General features: G+C 46.7%; 1 protein-coding gene across 3 annotated transcripts in view; it reads right to left on the reverse strand.

The window, feature by feature from the left end:
* Positions 1-21,491, reverse strand: part of CEP104 (centrosomal protein 104) — a 138,636-nt gene that overhangs the window by 10,401 nt on the left and 106,744 nt on the right. For all 3 annotated transcript variants that reach the window (XM_077458276.1, XM_077458275.1, XM_077458277.1), the window contains exons 20-21: positions 13,574-13,641; positions 6,125-6,218 (exon numbers count right to left, since the gene is read on the reverse strand). In XM_077458276.1, the coding sequence (XP_077314402.1) occupies positions 6,125-6,218; positions 13,574-13,641 (162 nt within the window). The remainder of the gene's footprint in view (positions 1-6,124; positions 6,219-13,573; positions 13,642-21,491) is intronic.

Raw genomic sequence — 21,491 nt, forward strand, 5'->3', positions numbered from 1 at the left:
AGGAATGCGGGACCCGCCCAAATACCGGCAGCTGCAACCACCCAGAGGAATGCAGGACTCGCACAAATACCGGAAGCCGCAACCACCCAGAGGAATGCGGGACCCGCCCAAATACCAGAAGCCGCAACCACCCAGAGGAATGCGGGACCCGCCCAAATACCGGCAGCCGCAACCACCCAGAGGAATGCAGGACCCGCCCAAATACCAGCAGCCGCAACCACCCAGAGGAACGCGGGACCCACCCAAATACCGGCAGCCGCAACCACCCAGAGGAATGCGGGACCCGCCCAAATACCGGCAGCCGCAACCACCTAGAACAGTGATGGCGAACCTTGGCACTCCAGATGTTTCAGAACTACATTTCCCATGATGCTCAGCTACACTGCAGAGTGCCCAAGCATCATGGGAAATGTAGTTCTAAAACATCTGTGGTGCCAAGGTTCGCCAACACTGACCTAGAGGAATGCGGGACCCGCCCAAATACTGGCAGCCACAACCACCCAGAGGAATGCGGGACCCGCCCAAATACCGGCAGCTGCAACCACCCAGAGGAATGCGGGACCTGCCCAAATACCGGCAGCTGCAACCACCCAGAGGAATGCGGGACCTGCCCAAATACTAGCAGCTGCAATCACCCACACAGAAGAATGCTGGACCCATGGGCGGGTGTCATTAATCCTAATAGCGCGGCGTCTGCAGGAAAACGCACCCATACTGGGGACCTCGATTCCTGTGCGGGATGCGATTTCAAAAATAGCGCAGGGACTTCTTCCCTGCATGTTACGGGGGAACGACAGCCAATTCAAATGAATGCGCTCTCGTGCGCATGCAAACCGCAGCCTGCACAGGACCAGAAGACCCGGACTTTTCTGGCACTTTCTGTATTCTTTTTTGCCAGAAAATTACTTGGAACCCCCAAATAAATAAATATATATATATATATATATATATATATTTATTATAAACACACACACACAAAAAAAAATGTGTGTATTATATATGTGTGTGTATTTATAATAATTATATAATTATTATTATTATTTTTTGGTAGAGACCCTAGACAATTAAAGTGGTGATTGTTTTTTATTTTTTTATGTCACACTATTTGCGCAGTGGTTTTTTTTTTGGGGGGAAATAAATGTACTTTATAATGAATTTTAAATGCAAAAATAAATAAATAAATATATCTCAATCTTTTGGTACAATATAAAAGATGATGCTACACCGAGTAAATAGATACCCAACATGTCATGCTTTAAAACTGTGCAGGCTCGTGGAATGACAGCAAACTAAGTCTAAAAATCTCCATAGGTGACGCTTTAAAATTTCTTTACAGGTTATCAGTTTTGAGTCACACAGGAGGTTTATTCCTAGAATTATTGCTCTTGCTCTAAAATTTGCGGTGATACCTCACATGTGTGGTACAAACAATGTTTACATATGCGTGCGTGACCTACGTAGGAGTTCACCTGTTTGGGTACAGTGTTGCATGACCGCGCAATTACTAGGTAAAGTAGTGAAGTGCATTCCTTACATTAAAGTAAAAACTATTTAAGGCATCAGCATCGTACCTCACCCCTCTTTACTTACCTGATCCCTCATTGGATCCAGCGCTGTACACGTCTGCAGCTCTTCTCTTCCCTCCCTTCCATGTCCCGCTGGTTTTACTGAAGCCAATGGCTCCCAAAGCCAGCGACACAGAATTGTGGGGGGGGGGGGGGTGTCTCTGAGTCAATCACCCCAGACAGTGAGCCCACACGAGTGCCCCCATAGAAAGCGGATTTTATGGGGGCACTTGGTGGAGAGGAGGAGCCAAGAAGTGGAGGTTTGGGGCCTCTCTGCACAATTACACAGAGCAGGTCAGTATAACCTGTTAATTTAAAAAAAAATAATAATTCCAACGGCTTTAACAAAAGGGTAGCCGGATTATAAGGGGGGGGGTTCTTTCCCTGGGTTCAGCTTTAATAAGGCGGCGGATGATGAAACTTTGCACTCCCCACACTACATGGAGGTCTCAGTTTTAGGTGTAGCCGCACTTTTATCACATTTCATTATTGATAAGGAATGGACTCTTCGTGGGGAGATGGGAGCGATCGATATTTCCTGTCCAGTGAATGGCGGGAGCTCGGAGATTGTACAGATGCTGATTCATTCTGTAACTCTCTCAGTTGTTGATAATGGAAAGCAGTTCGGCCCTGAAAGTAAATTACTTGTAAACAGGCGTTGCCGACACAAAAGCCTTCATGTGGTTTGCTGCAGACACATTAGAAAGCCGACTGGAAACACCCAACAGTTCCAGTAATAGGTCAGAGGGGAGGCTTTGTTGTCAAATTAAAAGCAGAACAAAAAGTTTTTTTTTTTTTTTTCCTGCAACCATTCTGATATTATAAGTTAAAAATACTGTAATTTATGGTGCATGGCGCTCCACCGCAACACTAAGCGGTTCAAAGTGGGGGGGGGGGGGCAGATTTGATCTAAATCTTAATTTTTAAAGAGCAAATATCATCTCTGTCCTGCAGCGGCTCCACCTCCGACCCACTGTTGCCTCCTCCACCTCCTCCTCCGACCCACTGTTGCCTCCTCCACCTCCTCCTCCGACCCACTGTTGCCTCCTCCACCTCCTCCTCCGACCCACTGTTGCCTCCTCCACCTTCTCCTCCGACCCACTGTTGCCACCTTCTCCTCCGACCCACTGTTGCAGCCGCCGCCGCCTCCTCCTCCGACCCACTGTTGCCACTGCCGCCTCCTCCGACCCACTGTTGCCGCCTTCCCCTCCGACCCACTGTTGCCGCCGCCTCCTCCTCCGACCAACTGTTGCAGCCGCCACCGCTTCCTCCTCCTCCGACCCACTGTTGCAGCCGCCGCCGCCTCCTCCTCCGACCCACTGTTGCCACTGCCGCCTCCTCCGACCCACTGTTGCCGCCTTCCCCTCCGACCTACTGTTGCCGCCGCCGCCGCCTCCTCCTCCGACCAACTGTTGCAGCTGCCGCCGCTTCCTCCTCCTCCGACCCACTGTTGCAGCCGCCGCCGCCTCCTCCTCCTCCGACCCACTGTTGCAGCCGCCGCCGCCTCCTCCTCCGACCCACTGTTGCAGCCGCCGCCGCCTCCTCCTCCTCCTCCGACCCACTGTTGCAGCCGCCGCCGCCTCCTCCTCCTCCTCCGACCCACTGTTGCAGCCGCCGCCGCCTCCTCCTCCTCCTCCGACCCACTGTTGCAGCCGCCGCCGCCTCCTCCTCCTCCGACCCACTGTTGCAGCCGCCGCCGCCTCCTCCTCCTCCGACCCACTGTTGCCTCCTCCGCCGACCCACTGTTGCCGCCTCCGACCCACTGTTGCCGCCTCCGCCTCCGACCCACTGTTGCCGCCTCCGCCTCCGACCCACTGTTGCCGCCTCCGCCTCCGACCCACTGTTGCCGCCTCCGCCTCCGACCCACTGTTGCCGCCTCCGCCTCCGACCCACTGTTGCCGCCTCCGCCTCCGACCCACTGTTGCCGCCTCCTCCTCCGACCCACTGTTGCCACCTCCTCCTCCGACCCACTGTTGCCACCTCCTCCTCCGACCCACTGTTGCCACCTCCTTCTCCAACCCACTGCTGGCCCCTCCTCTGGGGTGGCCTGCATGCAAAATACAGTCTACTTAGGAACGCCCAGTCCTTCTGACTGACATTTTATTCCTCCCCACCATTTGCATAACCCCTTCCGAGAGCCCTGCCCACTGCTTGCATGAGGGCTGAGGGCTCTTGAGAGGAGATACTGAGGCCGGGGGCTGGGATGTTTTCAGGAAGCTTTGTACAGCCCCTCTCACTTGCCATGATCTGCCTGCACTGCACATAAGAGCGCAGAGACCCAGTGATGACATCATGAAGTCTAAACTTACTGCAAATGGAAAGGCTTTAATCAAACATTTTTATTAATACAATGATGGGGGTGGGAGGAGGAGCCAGGGAAGGCAAATTATAAAAGAAACGAAAAAAAAAAAAAGTTTTAAAGCGGTAGTAAAATTGTTTTTTTTTAGAAATAGCTGACAGACAGGAGATTTATGAAGAGACTCGATCTTCTGTCATAAATGATTGCTCCTGCCCGTCAGCCGTTACGCATGTGCAGCGCAGTGAACATCTATAGCCCCCGATCTGTGCCGCTGTGATGTGACTGCACAGGAGTGACATCATTATAGCCTGGCCAATCAAGAAGGGCATGGAACCCGGAAGAAACACCAGGTGATGCTGGAAGCACCCTGGACCCACTGGATTGATCATTGTGCAGCACTGGAGGGCTCAGAATGACAGCCAAGTGTGCTAATATGCTGTGCATATGAGTAAGTTATGTCATAACCCACCCAGGGGCCCCTAAAAAGAAGTCATGTTAGCAAAGTTTACTACCGCTTCAAACCCTTCAATACCGGGCACCACCCCTTCCTGCCCCCCCAATACCGGGCACCACCCTTTCCTGCCCCCAATACCAGGCACCACCCCTTGCTGCCCCGCACCACCGTCCTGTCTCCCCAATACCGGGCACCCCCCTTCCTACCCCCCCCAATACCGGGCACCACCCTTTCCTGCACCACACCCCCCTTCCTGCCCCCCAATACTGGGCACTTTCACCCCCTTCCTGCCCTTCCCCAATACCTGGCACCACACCTTCCTGCCCCCCCAATACCGGGCACCACCCCTTCCTGCTGCCTCAATACTGGGCCCCCCCTTCCTACCCCCCCAATACCAGGCATCACCCCTTCCTGCACCGCACACCCCCTTCCTGCCGCCCTAATACCGGCACCCCCACCCTTCCTGCCCCCTCAATACCGGGCACTTTCACCCCCTCCTGCCCAGGATATTTTTCAGCATTCAGAGCTGTCACACTTTGAATGACAATTACACAGTCATTTAACACTGTACCCAAATGATATTTTTATCATTTTTTTGAGACAGATAGAGCTTTCTTTTGGTGATATTTAATCCCATCTGGGTTTTTTGCTAAGTAAACAAAAAAAGACTGAAAATTAAAAAAAAAAAAAAGTTTTTGTTTGTTATAAAATTTAGCAAATAAATAATCTTTCTTCATGAATTTAGGCCAAAATATATATTTTACGCCATTTCTTTGGTGAAAATCCCCAAAAATCAGTATATATTTAGTCTTTAGCAAAGTTATAGAGTCCACACACTATGGCATATATATATCTGACAATCGATCAGTCCTGATGTAATGACGATCTCAGTTCTTGAGATCCGAAAACACCAGAACAGTACAAGTCCCACCCCCACCCCCCCCAAATCACCCCTCTTTGGAAAGTAGACAGTCTGAGATATTTAGTAAGAGGCATGGGGAGTTTGTTGAAGTTTTTTTTGTCACAACGTTTTGGAAAATTAAGAAAATGTAAAAAAAATTTTTTCTTCTTCACCATTTCTCCCCCCCCCCCCATACTTTCACCAGCACAGTACAGTGTTATCATATAACGGGTGTGGCGGTGATCAGGGACACTGACTTGAGACAGTATATGAAACAAACAAAACAAATATATATATTATTTTCAATTTTCATTTACGATTTTTTTTTTTTGTGACCAGAGCAATATAATGTTACCATAGTAACACTGCACTACTCTGGGGAAGTGATCAGGATTTTTTTTTTTTTTTTTTACACATTATTATTGCTTATAGCAGTGAATTTCACCGTTACAAGCAACCACATTTATTGAATGAAACTGATTAATTCAGTGAATATTGTTGCGATTAGCCACAGCTAATCACACGGTACAGATGGGCCGTGATTGGCCCTGTGACCAATCACAGCTAGCAACACAACTGTATACAATGAATGGCAAGAATCATAGCTATGCATTGTTTACAACTGTCATGTGATCTCATGTGATAGGTTACAGCAATCACATGGTACCAGCAAAGGGCCGGTACAAACAGCCAGTGACAGATTGCGCTGCAGCATGGCCACGAGGCTCGTTTAAGGAGGACGTCATATAATGTCCACCCGGAACGATGAATGTCCTGCCCGGGCTGTCACCAAACAGTGGGCTGGGTGAGAAGTAGTTCAAAATCCCAGAACCTTTATGGCTACCTGCACTCCACAGGCGACATGTATAATAAGTAATGAACCCACATGAATGGAAGTCTCCTACCTTGCTGTGTTAGTTGCTGCGTTCTCTGCAGAGCCAGCGTCCTGCGAGGATTCGCTTTACACCCATCTTTCCCCATGAGGTGGGTTTTCCAGGCCTGCAAAACACACAGAACAAGATCAGTGGGGTCACATGTACACAAAGGAACACAGGTGGGAAACATTCATATCAAGGGGCAAAGAAATCACATTTTTAGAAGAGCTTCACAGGGAGGGCTTTTTTTCCCAGCAGGAACGCGGGGAACACAGTTCCGCCACCTCCAGCACTGAACGCATGTAATGGCAAGAGGTGTGGGGGTGTGCGGGGGTCTATTGTTGCTGAAGGGGATCTATTTTTGTGTGGTGGGGGTGTATTGTTGCCGGCGGTGGGGGTCTATTGTTGCTGGAAAGATCTACTGTTGAGGAAGGGAGTCTAATGTTGCTGGCTGCTAGAGAATCTACTGATGCCAGCTGTTGGGAGAGCTTTTGCTGCTGGGGTAGTATTTTGTTGTGAGGGGTCTTTTCGGGCTAATCTATTGTTGCTGGGGGGGGGGGGGGATCAGGTCTCATTGCTGCTGGCTGTGGGGGATGCATTTTACTATTTCACTTGTTATTACCAAATTCCATAAAAATTACTTAGCACCACAAAATTATACTTTGTTCTGTATTCTCTAAAAGGTGGGTAGAACCAAGGAATGATGCTTGGAGGTGGGCGGGGGGCAGAGACAAGGAGTGACTCAGAAGGGGGGGGGGGGGGAGTTCCTTCCCCTATTCTCCGAGAATAAAAGCCCTGTTCACTGGTAAAATCTGGAGCTAAGAAAAAGGGTTTTGTCCATAACCCCCAGTATTTCTACAAGACACTAACACAAAGATAGTTTGCAGCCTTATACACCGGGGAGGGGAACAGCATCGGTAGCAGGCAAGCTGAAGGACTCCTAATCTGCAGGCTCTATAGCAGATCTGCCACAAATAAAACTTCAGCCTAGAGGCGATTCAGTTCGCATTGTGCGCTATACAAGTATTTCATTCATTCATTTCATTCATTCAGTTAAACATCTGTAATCAAACTGCATTCACATTTCCCCTAAAAGCTAAACAGCTTTTACACTGTCCTGACGAAGCCTCAGGGGCAGGGCAAAATGCGTCGGAGGCGTGGCTTTTAACCAGGATGATATGGACTTGAGGGTTTATTTCCCTTCTCCTATCGGCATGCATTGAGATGGGACGGGCTCTTTTCAATGCCAGCATCCTCCTCCTGTGTGAGTCACCAGAATCAGAGCTAGGAACCTAGAGCGGTACCCCAAGTTCTTCTTACATACGGTCACCATTTAGATCAGGTTACAGCCATACATAGGGTGTAAGGTGTGGCATGTTTGCAAAAGAACTCCCCTATCCTTCCTGACAGTGGGGGGGGGGGGGGGGGTTCTATTGCGGCAGCTACAATTTCTCAATGCATACCTGCACAAAATTCAAATCTGTGAATGAATGAACTACATTTTCATTCATCAGCCAGGAAGCTGCGCATGGGATGTACTTGGACATTCCAGCATGACAATGATCCAAAACACAAGGCCAAGTCCTCTGGTCATTGGCTACAGCAGAATAAAGTGAAGGTTCTGGAGTGGCCATCTCAGTCTCCTGACCTCAATATCATTGAGCCCCTCTGGGGAGATCTCAAACATGCCGTTCATGCAAGACAGCTCAAAAATTTACAGGAACTGGAGGCTTTGTGCCAAGAGGAATGGGCAGCTTTACCATCTGAGAAGATAAAGAGCCTCCTCCACAAAAGCTGTCATTGATGTTAATACACGGTATTAAGAACTGGGGTATGTAAACTTTTGATCAGGGTTAATTGGGTAGATTGTTGCGATTATGGTTTAAAAAAAAAAAAAAAAGAAGGAGTAAACACAGTTGATTGATAATAAATGGCTTCAGCTAAACACTAACCATGAGTGAAAGAACAGTTATTCATATTTTCTGAAAAATGGCCAAGAAATTAAATTCTGCCAGGGTATGTAAACTTATGAGCGCAACTGTATTTTGCAAAGAAAAATGGGCAAAAATGTCCCTCTCTAGATGTGCAAAGCTGGCAGAGGTGTCCCCAAAAAGACTTGCAGCTGTAATTGCAGCAAAAGGCGGTTCTACAAAGTATTGACTCCGGGGGGCGCCATACAAATGAACCCCCTACACTTTTCACATATTTATTTGTATCATTTATCATTTTCCTGCCACTTCACAATTATGTGCCACTTTGTGTTGTTCTATCACATAAAATCCCAATAAAATACATTTACGTCTTTGGTTGTAACATGACAAAATGTGGGGAATTTCAAGGGGTATGAATACTTTTTCAAGGCACTGTACTTCTCTGCTAAATTCTAACCCTAGAATGTACTATTGCTTTAATGAAAAGCTGGCACTCGGAGCTGGCAGGGGCAGGCTGGGAGTAGTATTCTTCTACTGTTATAAGTACAAACTGGGTGGAGGGAGATGACACAATAGTATCATCTAAACACTGTTAGTACATATAAACACACCAAGCCCTCTGCTAATAAACGGGGGACCAACGCAGGCGCTGTCCAAACCTCTCATTTACATACTTTGTGATGGTATCTGCTCCGCTATTACTTCAGCACTGCAATTATGATTTCTCTATAAACAAGTAATAATATACAGTTTAATGAGGGACCTTTTCATATCTGTGTTATAACGGGTACAGAGAACCTGTCAAGATAGAAACATTGGGGGTTCCATTTGTAAGCTTAGCATCTGGTACCCCCATCTGACCTGGAATAGTATGAAGGACGGGGGGGTTTGCATGCTTGTGCTAGGTCAGAGACACACATCTTCTGAAACTATGCTGCCATAGCAGCCAACTCACTTCTATTTGGGATTGCGGGAAGGCTACTTGGGGTTTTTCCTAAGCCCTCTTGGGCCATTTCAATATCCTTCTGGAAGGAAGCTTTAGCTGCAATACCTACCTTCAAATCTGAGCTGTCCCTGGCAGTACCTCTTTTTCACCACAAGGTGTCCATAGTCTTCCAAGTTAAATGGCACCCAGTGGTATTCAATCCAGAAGTCTGAGGAAGGACTGAGTCCAAGGCGTTATGTCTCTACCCTGTGCACAGCGCTCTGCACTTGGTGCAATGATATCAGCATAGCTGCTCAGGAAGTGTGATCTCCATTGATAGGAGCCCTGGGTGGGGGGGGGGGGGGGCGGCATGTAGGAGTTTTAGGAGAGGAATGTTGTCTCAATCTTGCCTGATTATTTTTCCATTTCAAAATGTGCCAAAATATTTTTTTTAGTCAGTGAAGGGTCTGGACTGCAGGCTAGCCAGTAAAATTCCAGACTCTTCTACTAGGAAGCCATGCTGGTGTCATAGATGCAGTATGTGGTTTATCATTATTCTGCTGAAATATGGAAGGAATTCCCTGAAAGAGACATTGTCCAGATGGGAGCATATGCTGCTCTAACACCTGGATCTCTCTTACAGCATTGATGGTGCCTGCCCAGATGTGGAAGCTGCCCATTCTACATGCACCAATCCCACCCCCCCCTCCCAGAGATACCAGCTTCTGAACTGAGCACTAATAACAAGCCAGAAGGTCCCTCTCCTCTTTCGTCCGGAGAACTCGGCATCCATGGTTGCCAAAACGAATGTCAAATTTCGATTAGTCTGACCATAGGGCATTTTTTCACTTTGTTACAGACCATTTTAAACAAGCTTTGGCTCAGGAGGACAGTTTTCCACTTTGCAACAGACCATTTTAAAAGGAGCTTTGGCCCGGAGAACATGGCAGCGTTTCTGGATCATGTTCAGGATATGGCTTCTACTTTCCATGATAGAGCTTTACCTTGTGTTTTTGGATGGCATGGTGAGCTTTGATCACAGACTGATTTCTGGAAGTCTTCCTGAGCCCATGCAGTGATGTCCATCACACAATCATGCCTGGTTTTAATGCAGTGCATCTGAGGACCCGAAGATCACAGACATCCACTATTGGGTTTCAGCCTTGTCCCTTCCACACCGAGATTTCTCCAGATTCTCAGAATCTTTTGATATTATATACTGTAGAGCAGTGATTCTCAACCAGGGTTCCATGGAACCCTAGGGTTCCTCCAGAGGTTGCTAGGGGTTCCTTTATCATTGGGCAATTTCTGCCTCTTAGATAAGTTCCCACTGACACCATTGATCTTTTTAGCTATCTGTACGGGAATAATTCTTCCCTATGACCACAAGTGTAAGGAGAATTCTTCCCACTGACCATCACACTATTGTATCACGAGTTGTAGACATTTTAGCAGGGCTTTCCCAAGACCGGAGAACTATTTCAAGGGTTCCTCTTTGTCGAAAAGTTTGAGAAAGGCTGCTGTAGAGGATGATAGATTTAAAGTCTTTGCAATTGAGGAGCATTATTCAAAAAAAAAAAAAAAATTTACAATTTTTCGACACACAGATTGGTGAAGCTCTGCCCATCTTTACTTCTGAGACACTCCGACTCTCTTAGATGCTCTTTCTATACCCAATTATGCCACTGAACTGTTGTCAATGAACCAAATTAGTTGCAAAATGTACTTCCAGCTCCTCCTTGTCGGTACCACTGACTTTGCTGGCTTTTTGTGCCGTGCCCCAACTTTTTTGAGATGTGTTGCTGACATAAAATTTCACAGTGACCCCATTTTTTTTTCTTCTTAAAATGGTACATTTTCTCACTTTAAACATTTGATATTCTATTGTGAATAAAATATGGGTTTATGAGATCTGCATTCTATTTTTATGTAGATTTTACAAAGCGTCCTAACTTTTTTTGGAATTGGGGTTGTAGAAATGGGTATTTGAACCCCTTGCTGCTGCAGCACACAGTACTGTTGGAAGATTAAAAGGGAGCGCACTTTTTATTTTAAGCTTCAGCCGGACTGCAATACAGTAATAATATAGAAAGCTTCAATGGGCTTTATAACACACTTGCCCCGGGGCATGTCTTTGTCTCGGCTTCTAAGGATTTAATTGCTCCATCAGGTATTTGGACCGGCACTGCCCAGCGTCGGCTTACTCTCGGGTTGGCCAACTAATGACCTTTTCTATCGGTCTTTTCTTCTTAAAATATATTTACAATAAAAGGCTGAAAATGAACCCGCTAACTCTCTGCCAAGGGCCTTCCATTTAATCTTTCTTCTGGAATGAAGTGAAATATCACGTAACAAAAGAAAAGCCCCTCATACTCATTTTCCGTTCCCAATTAAAGAAACGCACAAGACATGAAGGCAGCGCTGGAATTCAAGCGGGGAATGAGCCGTGCCGAGCACAACATGCCTTTATCTGAAATTATAACTCTGTGTCCTTTAATACAGGTGCCGTGGTGGGATCACTTACCAGAACGTTTTAAAGCTGCTGGAGGAATAAAAGAAATATTGAGCTCTAAAACGGGGAGCCCAGCGGGTAAAATCCCCCCCATTCATTACAGTAAATTGAAGTTAGCAGGTTGACCAGAGATATATAAATCACTTTAAATATCTTTGCATTGAAACTGAACTATAAAACACAGTCCTGCCATCTTACAACTGTTTGTTGTGGAATAAAACTTGACTTGCTGTAAAAACATGGCTGGATGAGAGGTGATTACTGTACTCGTCTTTTCCTTCTTTGTCTTTCTGCTAAACAGATATCATATAAATCCATTCCTCTTGTGTCTTCTTCTGGAATCTGGTGATCTTTGTGTATTTCTCCCAGATCTGTGCAGTAATCCAGTGTGAGACTTTCAGTAATAAAGACCGCCCATTGCTGCTCTCTCTCCTTGTGCAGGGTGGCTGGTCTTGTCTCCGCCCCCTCGTGTAGTTCATGGAACTTGCTGGGCTCCTCCCACAGCTCTGCTCTTTCTCCTTGTGCAGGGTGGCTGGTCTGGTCACCGCCCCCTCGTGTAGTTCATGGAACTTGCTGGGTCCCTCCCACAGCTCTGCTCTCCTTGTGAAGGGTGGCTGCTCTTGTTTCCGCCCCCTCCTATAGTTCATGGAACTTGATGGGCTCCTCCCACAGCTCTGCTCTCCTTGTGAAGGGTGGCTGCTCTTGTTTCCGCCCCCTCCTATAGTTCATGGAACTTGATGGGCTCCTCCCACAGCTCTGCTCTCCTTGTGAAGGGTGGCTGGTCTTGTCTCCGCCCCCTCCTATAGTTCATGGAACTTGCAGGGCTCCTCCCACAGCCTTGCTCTCCTTGTGCAGGGTGGCTGGTCTTGTCTCCGCCCCCTCGTGTAGTTCATGGAACTTGCTGGGCCCCTCCCACAGCTCTGCTCTCCTTGTGAAGGGTGGCTGCTCTCGTCTCAGCACCCTCCTATAGTTCATGGAACTTGCTGGGCCCCTCCCACAGCTCTGCTCTCCTTGTGAAGGGTGGCTGCTCTCGTCTCAGCACCCTCCTATAGTTCATGGAACTTTCTGGCCTCCTCCCACAGCTCTGCTCTCCTTGTGAAGGGTGGCTGCTCTTGTCTCCGCACCCTCCTATAGTTCATGGAACTTGCTGGGCTCCTCCCACAGCTCTGCTCTCCTTGTGCAGGGTGGCTGGTCTTGACTCCCCCCCCCCCTTCCTGTAGTGAATGGAACCTGCTGAGCCCCTCCCACAGCTCTGCTCTCTATCCTTGTGCAGGGTGGCTGGTCTGGTCTCCGCCCCTGTCCTGTAGTTCATAGAACTTGCTGGGCCCCTCCCACAGCTCTGCTCTCCTTGTACAGGGTGGCTGGTCTCGACTCCCCCCCCCCTCCTGTAGTGGATGGAACCTGCTTGGCTCCTCCCATAGCTCTGCTTGCTCTCCTTTTTAAGGGTAGCTGGTCTTGATGCCACCCCCTGTCCTGTAGTAGGGAGAACCTACTGGGGCCCCTCTCACAGCTGTGCTCTCTGCACAGACAACGTACAGCACAGTGATGATGTCACCACTACATCCAGAACGTAATATCTGTGTTTACGAAGGCATAAGGTGCAGTCATAGTGGATTAGTATGGCTACTGGGGCATTTATTTAGAGCAGGACTCTACTCACCCCGCTACTATAGCACTGCGTTGTTCTGCAACTCCCTGCTGCTGACCTGGTCTTCTTCCAGGTAACAATTTTTGGGCATGTTCATGATCTGGGCCAGGACAATGTGCATGGGAGTTTGTTTATCTCTGCACATGCACAGGGCATTGTACAATGCTGACAGACGGGTACAAACACGTGTGTGTGTTGTGTGTGTTGTGTGTGTTATGTGTGTTATGTGTGTGTGTGTGTTATGTGTGTGTGTGTGTTATGTGTGTGTGTGTGTTATGTGTGTGTGTGTGTTATGTGTGTGTGTTTGGGGGGGTAAATCTGAGCTGAAGCCATCCACTTATTTACATCAATGGATATGGATTCAGGAAAGGAGAATACTCTTTTGGTAAAGCAGGAAAGCATTTTAATAATAATAATAATAATAATAATAATAATAATAATAATAATAAAGAAAATATATTACCTCTTCTCCAGGTAAAAAGTTCTCATGGCACAAAGGACATCGGTTTGCTACTTTGTCTCCTTTAGCAGCTATAAAAGAAGAACAAAAAGAATGAGCATGCAGAGAATTGCAGTTCCTGTGAAATATTAGTAGTAGCATTGGGTGTAGTAGTAGTAGTAGTAGTAGGTGTAGTAGTAGTGAAAAGTAGGATTTTTATTTTTTTTAGGAATTTAGTAGGATTATTTTTTTTTTTTTGAGCCACAAATATTGTTACACAGAAAAGGACATCACGACATCACCAAACCAATTGATAAAGCAATCTATCACAGAATTTTGAAAATCATAATTAGAACAGAGTACAAAAGCAGAAGTAATGTGGAAGATATTAAACTTAAAACATTAAAATAAAAGAATTGGACTTGATTTCAGCTTTTTGTGCAGCAGCATCGGGGGATGGAATGGCAGGATTTGGGTCCAATCAGGGCTGCTGAATTTACACACAGTGACAAGGAACATACTGACAGAAGAGAACAGAGAGATAACTTCATCAGTCTGTTTCTGCTCCTCCAACATTCAATCTAACCTCACTGTGGGTCGGGAGGTGACCTGTAATACTTAAAGGAGGTGTAAAATCTCAGGGTTTTTCACCTCAATACATTCTATGCATCAAGGTGAAAATTCCTTTTGTGCTGCAGCTGCTCCCAGAGCCCCTCTTTTTCTTACCTGAACCCGATCGATCCAGCGATGGGGACGAGCACCTCAGCTCCAGCCAGTGTCTTGGGTCCTCATTAGATAGTTGATAGTAGTGGGAGCCAATGGCTCCTGCTGCTGTCAATCAAATCTAGTGACATGGAAGCCGGGGGTGGGGCCCGAGTCCCGCTGTCTGTGACAATGGACGCAGAAGCAGGACTCTGAAGCGCGCACCTGCACCAGTACCCCCATGGAAAGAGGCTCTCCGTGGGGGCACCCGAGAAGAGAGGGAGCCAAGGGTGCCGCCGAGGGACCCCAGAAAAGGAGGATTGGGGACCACTCTGTGCAAAACCCTTACACAGATCAGGTAAGTATGACAGGTTTGTTATTTTTTTTTAAAAACGATCGATTACAATCACTTTAAACTGCAGCTGGTAAACAGGTTGGTGGTGCAGCAATACAGGGCTGTGTGAATGTCAGAACTACAAATCCTTGGACAGCTGCAATGGGAGAGAGCAGCTCCAGAAGCAATGTAGAGAAGGTGTCTTCAAAAGGGATTGTAATTTTTTTTTCATCTTACCCGAGGTCCCTCTCTGTCCAGCGATGCCCATGAATGGTGTCCAAGAGTCTCCCCTCCAGGCAGACTGAGACACAGCAGCGGTGCCATTGTCAATCAAAGTCAGCTAGCCAATCAGGAGAGCGGGGGTGGGCCAGGTCAGGGCACTGAACAGGAGGGAGGGGCCAGGACCGCAGAAGGGGGATCTAAGAAGAGGAGGATCCGGGCTGCTCTGTGCAAATCCACTGCATCAGAGCAGATAAGTAGAACATGTTTGTTATTTTTATAGGAAGAAACCTGAGACTTTACAATCACTTTAAGACCCTTTTCACACCACACCGCCCATAGCGTGGGCGGTAAAACGCTGCTATTTTTGCGGCGCATTTCGGCGGTTAGTGTGGCACTTTTACCCCGGCTAGTGGCCGAGAAAGGGTTAAAACTTCCGGCAATACACCGAAATAGCGGCGTTTTGCCGGCGGTATTACAGCGCTGCCCCATTGATTTCAATGGGGAGCAGCGGTGGAGGAGCGGTAAACACACCGCTCCAAAGAAGCTGCTGGCAGGACTTTTCCCTGATGTCCTGCCAGCGCACCGCTGTAATGTAAAAGCCCTCGGGTCTTTCACACTACAAACAATGGTGCAGCTTCTTTAGGGCGGATTGCAGGCGCTATTTCTAACGCTATAGCGCCTGCAAAACGCCCTGGTGTGAAAGGGGTGTAATAGTACAAAAGGTGTCCATCCTTCTAGGACACTAACGGAAAGAAATAATGTAAGCCGGGAATGGGAAGGGTTATCCTGGGCTGGTTTATATTTTCTTTTCTCCCCACTGTCCAATCTTCCTGTAGGCAGCAGTATAACCCAAAAGGTGAGGGAACTCCAGTGTCCCTCAATGGACCCCAAAAAATGTTTGGCCTTTCACTTTAAGAGACATCCCCTTACTGCTCACAAACTGGGTTTCCAAAAACCAACAAAGGCTGGCCTCTGAAACCCAGAGAGCAACGCAGCTGGTGGAGGTCAATTGTGTAAGTGGACGCACCCAGACCTCTGTGGATTCAGTCACTGTAAAGTTGGAAGGACTTGGAATGATGTCCATTGGACTGCAACGGGATGAGGAAACTCTTAGAGAAGAGGAGAAGAGTGTGCGAGACACGCCTGCGATCATTGTATGGCTGGTGGAAGGGTGCCAGGGTGTGGGGGCACGCTCTCCTGCCAGCTGAAGGCACACTTCTAGCTGCTGGCTTTATTCAGGACTTGCTTTTACAGGTCTCTCTGCAGACAAAAGGAAAACGGCCCCAGAGATGGCGGAACAAGCCGACATGCCACGCACAATTAAACCAACATGGCAGACAATAAAGCTGCTGTAATGTGGTGGCAGATTCATCCAGGTCATCATGAGAAGCACTGGGCCTGAGGTGGCAACCCTCGACGAAGAGGTAAGTGACTGTCACACGTGGTCAGAACCCACGGCCTACTTCTCCAGTGCAGAGTCACACATTGAAACCTCGAGGTTCAGTCACTTCAATGTTTTTTCATGGACAAAATGATGAGAACAGACCTGCTATAGCAATACAAAATAACACGAAGGCCAAGTAATCATATAAATAGTGAATAAAGTCCCAAATAAAGGAGAGCAAATGCAGACCTATACAAAATGGGCGCTCCACTTCTTCTCAGTGCCTCCGGTGTTCCCAGACACTGAATGAATGAATGAATGAAATACTTGTATAGCGCACAATGCGAACTGAATCGCCTCTAGGCGCTGTGACAAGCTTTGATCATCTGCTAAAAGAGGAAGGTCTTGAGTTTTTTCCTAAGGGCCGGTTCACACAGGGGGCGATGCGAGGCGACACCGACTTGCCTCGCCGCGACCTCAGCGGCGACTTGCAAATGACTTCTGTATAGAAGTCAATGCAAGTCGCCCCGAGGTCGCCCAAAAGTAGTACAGGAACCTTTTTTCTGAGTCGGAGCGACTCGAGTCGCTCCTCTCAGAACGGTTCCATTGTACAGAACGGGGGCGACTTGTCAGGTCGCGGCACGGCAAGTCGTGTCGCCTCGTGTCGCCCCCTGTGTGAACCGGCCCTAAAGGTCAGTTGATTTTCTTCCAGGCGGATGTTGATTGGTAGAGCATTCCATAGCCGAGGCCCTTGGACAGCGAATCTCCGACCCCCCTTGGATTTATACCGGGCTTTGGGCACGAGGAGGAGGTTTTTGTTGGCTGATGGAAGACTGCGGTTTGGTGTGTAATGATTTATTTTCTCCATTAGGTATTGCGGAGCTTCTCTATGCACGCATTTGTGGGTGAGGCAAAGGGTCTTGAACGTGATCCGATTTTTTACGGTTAGCCAATGTAAGCTCCTCAGTGAAGGAGAGATGGATTCCCAGGGTTTTTTTCCTGTTATCAGCCTTGCCGCCGTGTTTTGGATCAGTTGTAATTGCACAAGTTGATATTGTGGTAATCCTATGTAAAGCGAGTTTGCGTAGTCCAGTCGTGAATTAATGATTGTTCCAACTACCACTGCTTTGTCATTCTTTGGGATAAAAGGGAGGAGTCTGCGAAGCATGCGCAGCAGATGGTGAGATCCACTGACTACAGTCACCACAAGCTGTTGACTTGCTATTGCTAGTCAGGTAAGTAGCGCTTGTGTTTGGGGATATAACCCCCCTCCAATCTCCAATAGCTTGTTTCTATAGGTCCTTCTTAGATGGTGTACTCGTCATGCATGAAAAAAAAAACAGGGGGATGTCAGAGTGTAAAACTGTTCGATTTTACTAAAACACATACAGAAATATTGTAAAAAATTCACGCTCACATGTGTAGGTGCCTATAAGAACTGGCACCAGGTATGTATGGCTTGCGAAGGGAGGGGGAAAAAAAAATGGGCGTGGCTGTGCATATGTAGAAAACCAGCATGTGCTCCAACAGGAGGGTATGACATCACCATAAATGACCCCGGCATGTAGACTGCACCTCGACCGGTTTGGACATCTTCAGGAACTTCTTTTGTCCAATCAAACTAAATCGATTGAGGTGCGGTCTACATGATGATGGAATTTCTGGTCACCAACAGTCCCATTAACTTTAATGGCGATGGGGCAGGCGACACAACAAGGTGAGGGACGTGGCGGCAGCAGGTGAGTGGACGCCCGCTAACAGGCGCTGCCACGATGGACCTGAAATGACAGGTGCTCTTTAAATCTAAGGACTCATTCTTGCTGGTAGTTAGAATCTTTAATATTTGCAAACAAAAGGAAGGTTTATTATTTACAAAAATAAGCTGTCCGGTTAGTAAAAACAGCGATATCAGAACCGATTTAATCATACAGTTTGTAGTGTACATAGAGCTGCAGAACAATTGGATAAAGGAATATTCCTGAACTTTGTTTTATCTCATGGTTACCGTGAAATTGTGTGAATGCATCAATGCATTGTTTGGCATCTCAGCTTGCATTCATTGAATGATTTTACCAAAAATGTAAATATTGCAGAATATACAGCCTCATATGCTACATTACTAGGCTCCATTTCAACCTAAATTATTAATGCATCTTAAATAGAAAACTATCTTTAGATAGATTTTTGCTCCAAAAAACATTGTAATAAAATAAATTAATTTGATAAAAATCAAAAAAAGTCTGATTTAAATAAAAAAAAATTAATAAAAAAAAATGTTTTTTTTAAATCCACCCTGCTTTACCCCAGAAATTGGTTGCACTGCACATTATGTTATTGTAGCTAGAGATATTTGAGAAGTTGGATTGCCAGTGGATGGATAGACAGAGATTTAGATGACAAATTAAACAAAACATGGAAATGCTTCTGTATATGTGCAAATAGAGCGTGTGCATAGACTTAAAGGCCAAGTCCACCTTCTACATCATGTTCCATCCACATTTAGGGTGTTGAGTACAACATGGTGCCATTGTGGGAAAGCGATTTGCAGTTATCAATGGAATACAAGTGTGGAGAGTACTGCACTTGCAGACCACCGACACTTTCTCCAGCTCAGCAACCAACAGTCCATACCCTGGTATGGGCATAGAGCTGGAGGAAGAGTCTGCAGGAGCCTGGCCTTGGAATGATGGCGGTTCATATGGAAAAAAATAAATAAAAAATAGTCGATGAAAAATTATTATTTTTTTTGTTTGCAAAAGGTGGAGATATCAGATTGAATTGACAGACCACAATAAATATAGACACACAAATAAAAGAACATATAACCTATATTTTTTCACAGTTATTTCAAATAGAGACAATCTATTGGTCCAACAACTCTGATTACAATAAAGGTCCTATATGAAGTTTTCCACACTACATCATGCGTCTCAGTCAAATATAGATGGAAGAATACTTTCCCCCCCTGCTGCCAAACACAACTCTGATCCTAATAAATCCCCCCCCACCCTGAATTTTGCTTTGTTACTCCTATTGATCCCTATTGTCCCTACTGTATCCTGTGGATGGGTGGAGATTAGAGTGACGAACCAATAAGAGTTGTGGGGAGCCAGAAGAGTCACACTTTCTAAAGTCTGCTGCCTCAGTGATTTTTTATCTTTGTGTCAGATGTTACTATGGGATACGGAAGTATAATGACATCATAAGTGTCAGATGTTACTATGGGATACAGGAGTATAATGACATCATAAGTGTCAGATGTTACTATGGGATACGGAAGTATAATTACATCATAAGTGTCAGATGTTACTATGGGATACAGGAGTATAATGACATCATAAGTGTCAGATGTTACTATGGGATACGGAAGTATAATTACATCATAAGTGTCAGATGTTACTATGGGATACAGGAGTATAATGACATCATAAGTGTCAGATGTTACTAAGGGATACGGAAGTATAATTACAAGCATTCTATAAACGTCAGAGGCTTTTATTGACAATGACATGAAGTTTATGCAAATATTTGGAGTGGTGACCTTTCTCTTTCAGAGACCTCTGCAATTCCCCCCGGCATGCTGTCATCAAGTTCTGGGCCACATCCTGACCGATAGCAGCCCCCCCCCCTCCATTCTTGCATAATCAATGCTTGGATTTTGTCAGAATTTGTGGGTTTTTATATTTTTGTTCATCCACCTATTGAAGATTGACCACAAGTTCTCAATGGGATTAAGGTCTGGGGAGTTTCCTGGCCATGGACCACTCTTTATTAATGGCAAATTTGTGAGTGAGCCTCCCACTCTGTTGGCTGAGAAGCAACCCCCAAACATGAATGGTCTCAGGAGGCATGACACAGGACTGATATTAGCGCTCACCTTTTCTTCTCAGGGAAATGTTTTTCCAAACACCCCAAACAAAGGGAAAGGGGATTCATCAGAGAAAATGACTTTTCCCCAGTCCTCAGCAGTCCAATCCCTGGACTTTTTGCAGAATATCAGTCGGTCCCTGATGTCTTTCCTGAAGATAAGTAGCTTCTTTGCTGCCCATGACACCAGACCATCGTCCAAAAGTCTTCTCCTCACTGTGCATGCCGATGTACTCACGCCATTCCTGAGCAAGCTCTGCACTGGTGGTGGTTTGATTCCCCAGCCCCCCCCACCCCACTGGTGGTGTCCCAATCCCCCCCCTTTCTGGACTGGTGGTGTCCCGATCCCACACCCCTTCTGGCCTGGTGGTGTCCCGAAGGCCCCCCCCCCCCTCACCGCCCTCCCACAGCGCAATTAAAGGGGTGGGCCAACGAAAAAAAAATTAAAATTAAAAGTCAGCAGCTACAAACACTGTAGCTGCTGACTTTTAATAAGCATACTTGCCTATCCAGAGTGCCCGCGATATCCGCCACCCGAGGCCGACCCATCCTTCGGCTCTTGGGTCCCGGTGCCGCCATTCAAAGTAAGGCAAACAGGCAGTGGAGCCTTGCGGCTTCACTGCCCTATTCCTACTGTGCATGTGTGAGTCGCGCATCTCTTTGTGAATGGGGCGCTCTGTCTTGTGGGACACACAGAGTTCCCAGAACACACCGCGCCCCATTCCCCAGAAGACAACGTGAGGAGAAGACAGAAGATCACCGTGGAATAGGAAGAGGCAGATTAGGACGATCTGCCTAGCAACAGCCATTTCTGGTAAGTGAAAACATTTATTTATTTTTTTGCAGCCTTTTTATGCTTTTTTTTTTTTTTAGGGTGACGGTCCTGGTACTTGTAGGACTTTCTGGGGCACCCTAAAGCCTTCTTCACAACAATTGAACCTCTCTCCTTGAAGTTACTGATCAACGGATAAATGGTTGATTTAGGTGCAATCTTAGTAGCAGCAGCAATATCCTTGCCTGTGAATCCCTTTTTGTGCAAAGCAATGATGACTGCACATGTTTCCTTGCAGGTAACCATGGTTAACAGAGGAAGAACAATGATTTCAAGCACCACCCTCCTTTTTAAAGCTTCCAGTCTGTTATTCTAACTCAAACCTGCATTACAGCCTTGTGCTCCTCAACACTGGCATCAGTGTTACAGAGAGAATCACTGACATGATGTCAGCCGGTCCTTTTGTGGCAGGGCAGAAATGCAGTGGAAATGTATTTTTTTTTGGGGGGGGGGGATTAGGTTAATTTTCATAGCAAAGAGGGGACTTCGCAATTAATTGCAATTCCTCTGATCGCTCTTCATAAAATTCCGGAGTGTATGCAAATTGGCATCATAAAAACCGAGGCAGCAGACTTTGTGAGAAATAATGTGTCATTCTCAA

The sequence above is a fragment of the Lithobates pipiens genome, unplaced genomic scaffold (genome assembly GCF_037356315.1).
Source record: "Lithobates pipiens isolate NorthernLeopardFrog02 unplaced genomic scaffold, aLitPip1_a1.2 Scaffold_27, whole genome shotgun sequence".
Taxonomy (NCBI): Eukaryota; Metazoa; Chordata; class Amphibia; order Anura; family Ranidae; genus Lithobates; species Lithobates pipiens.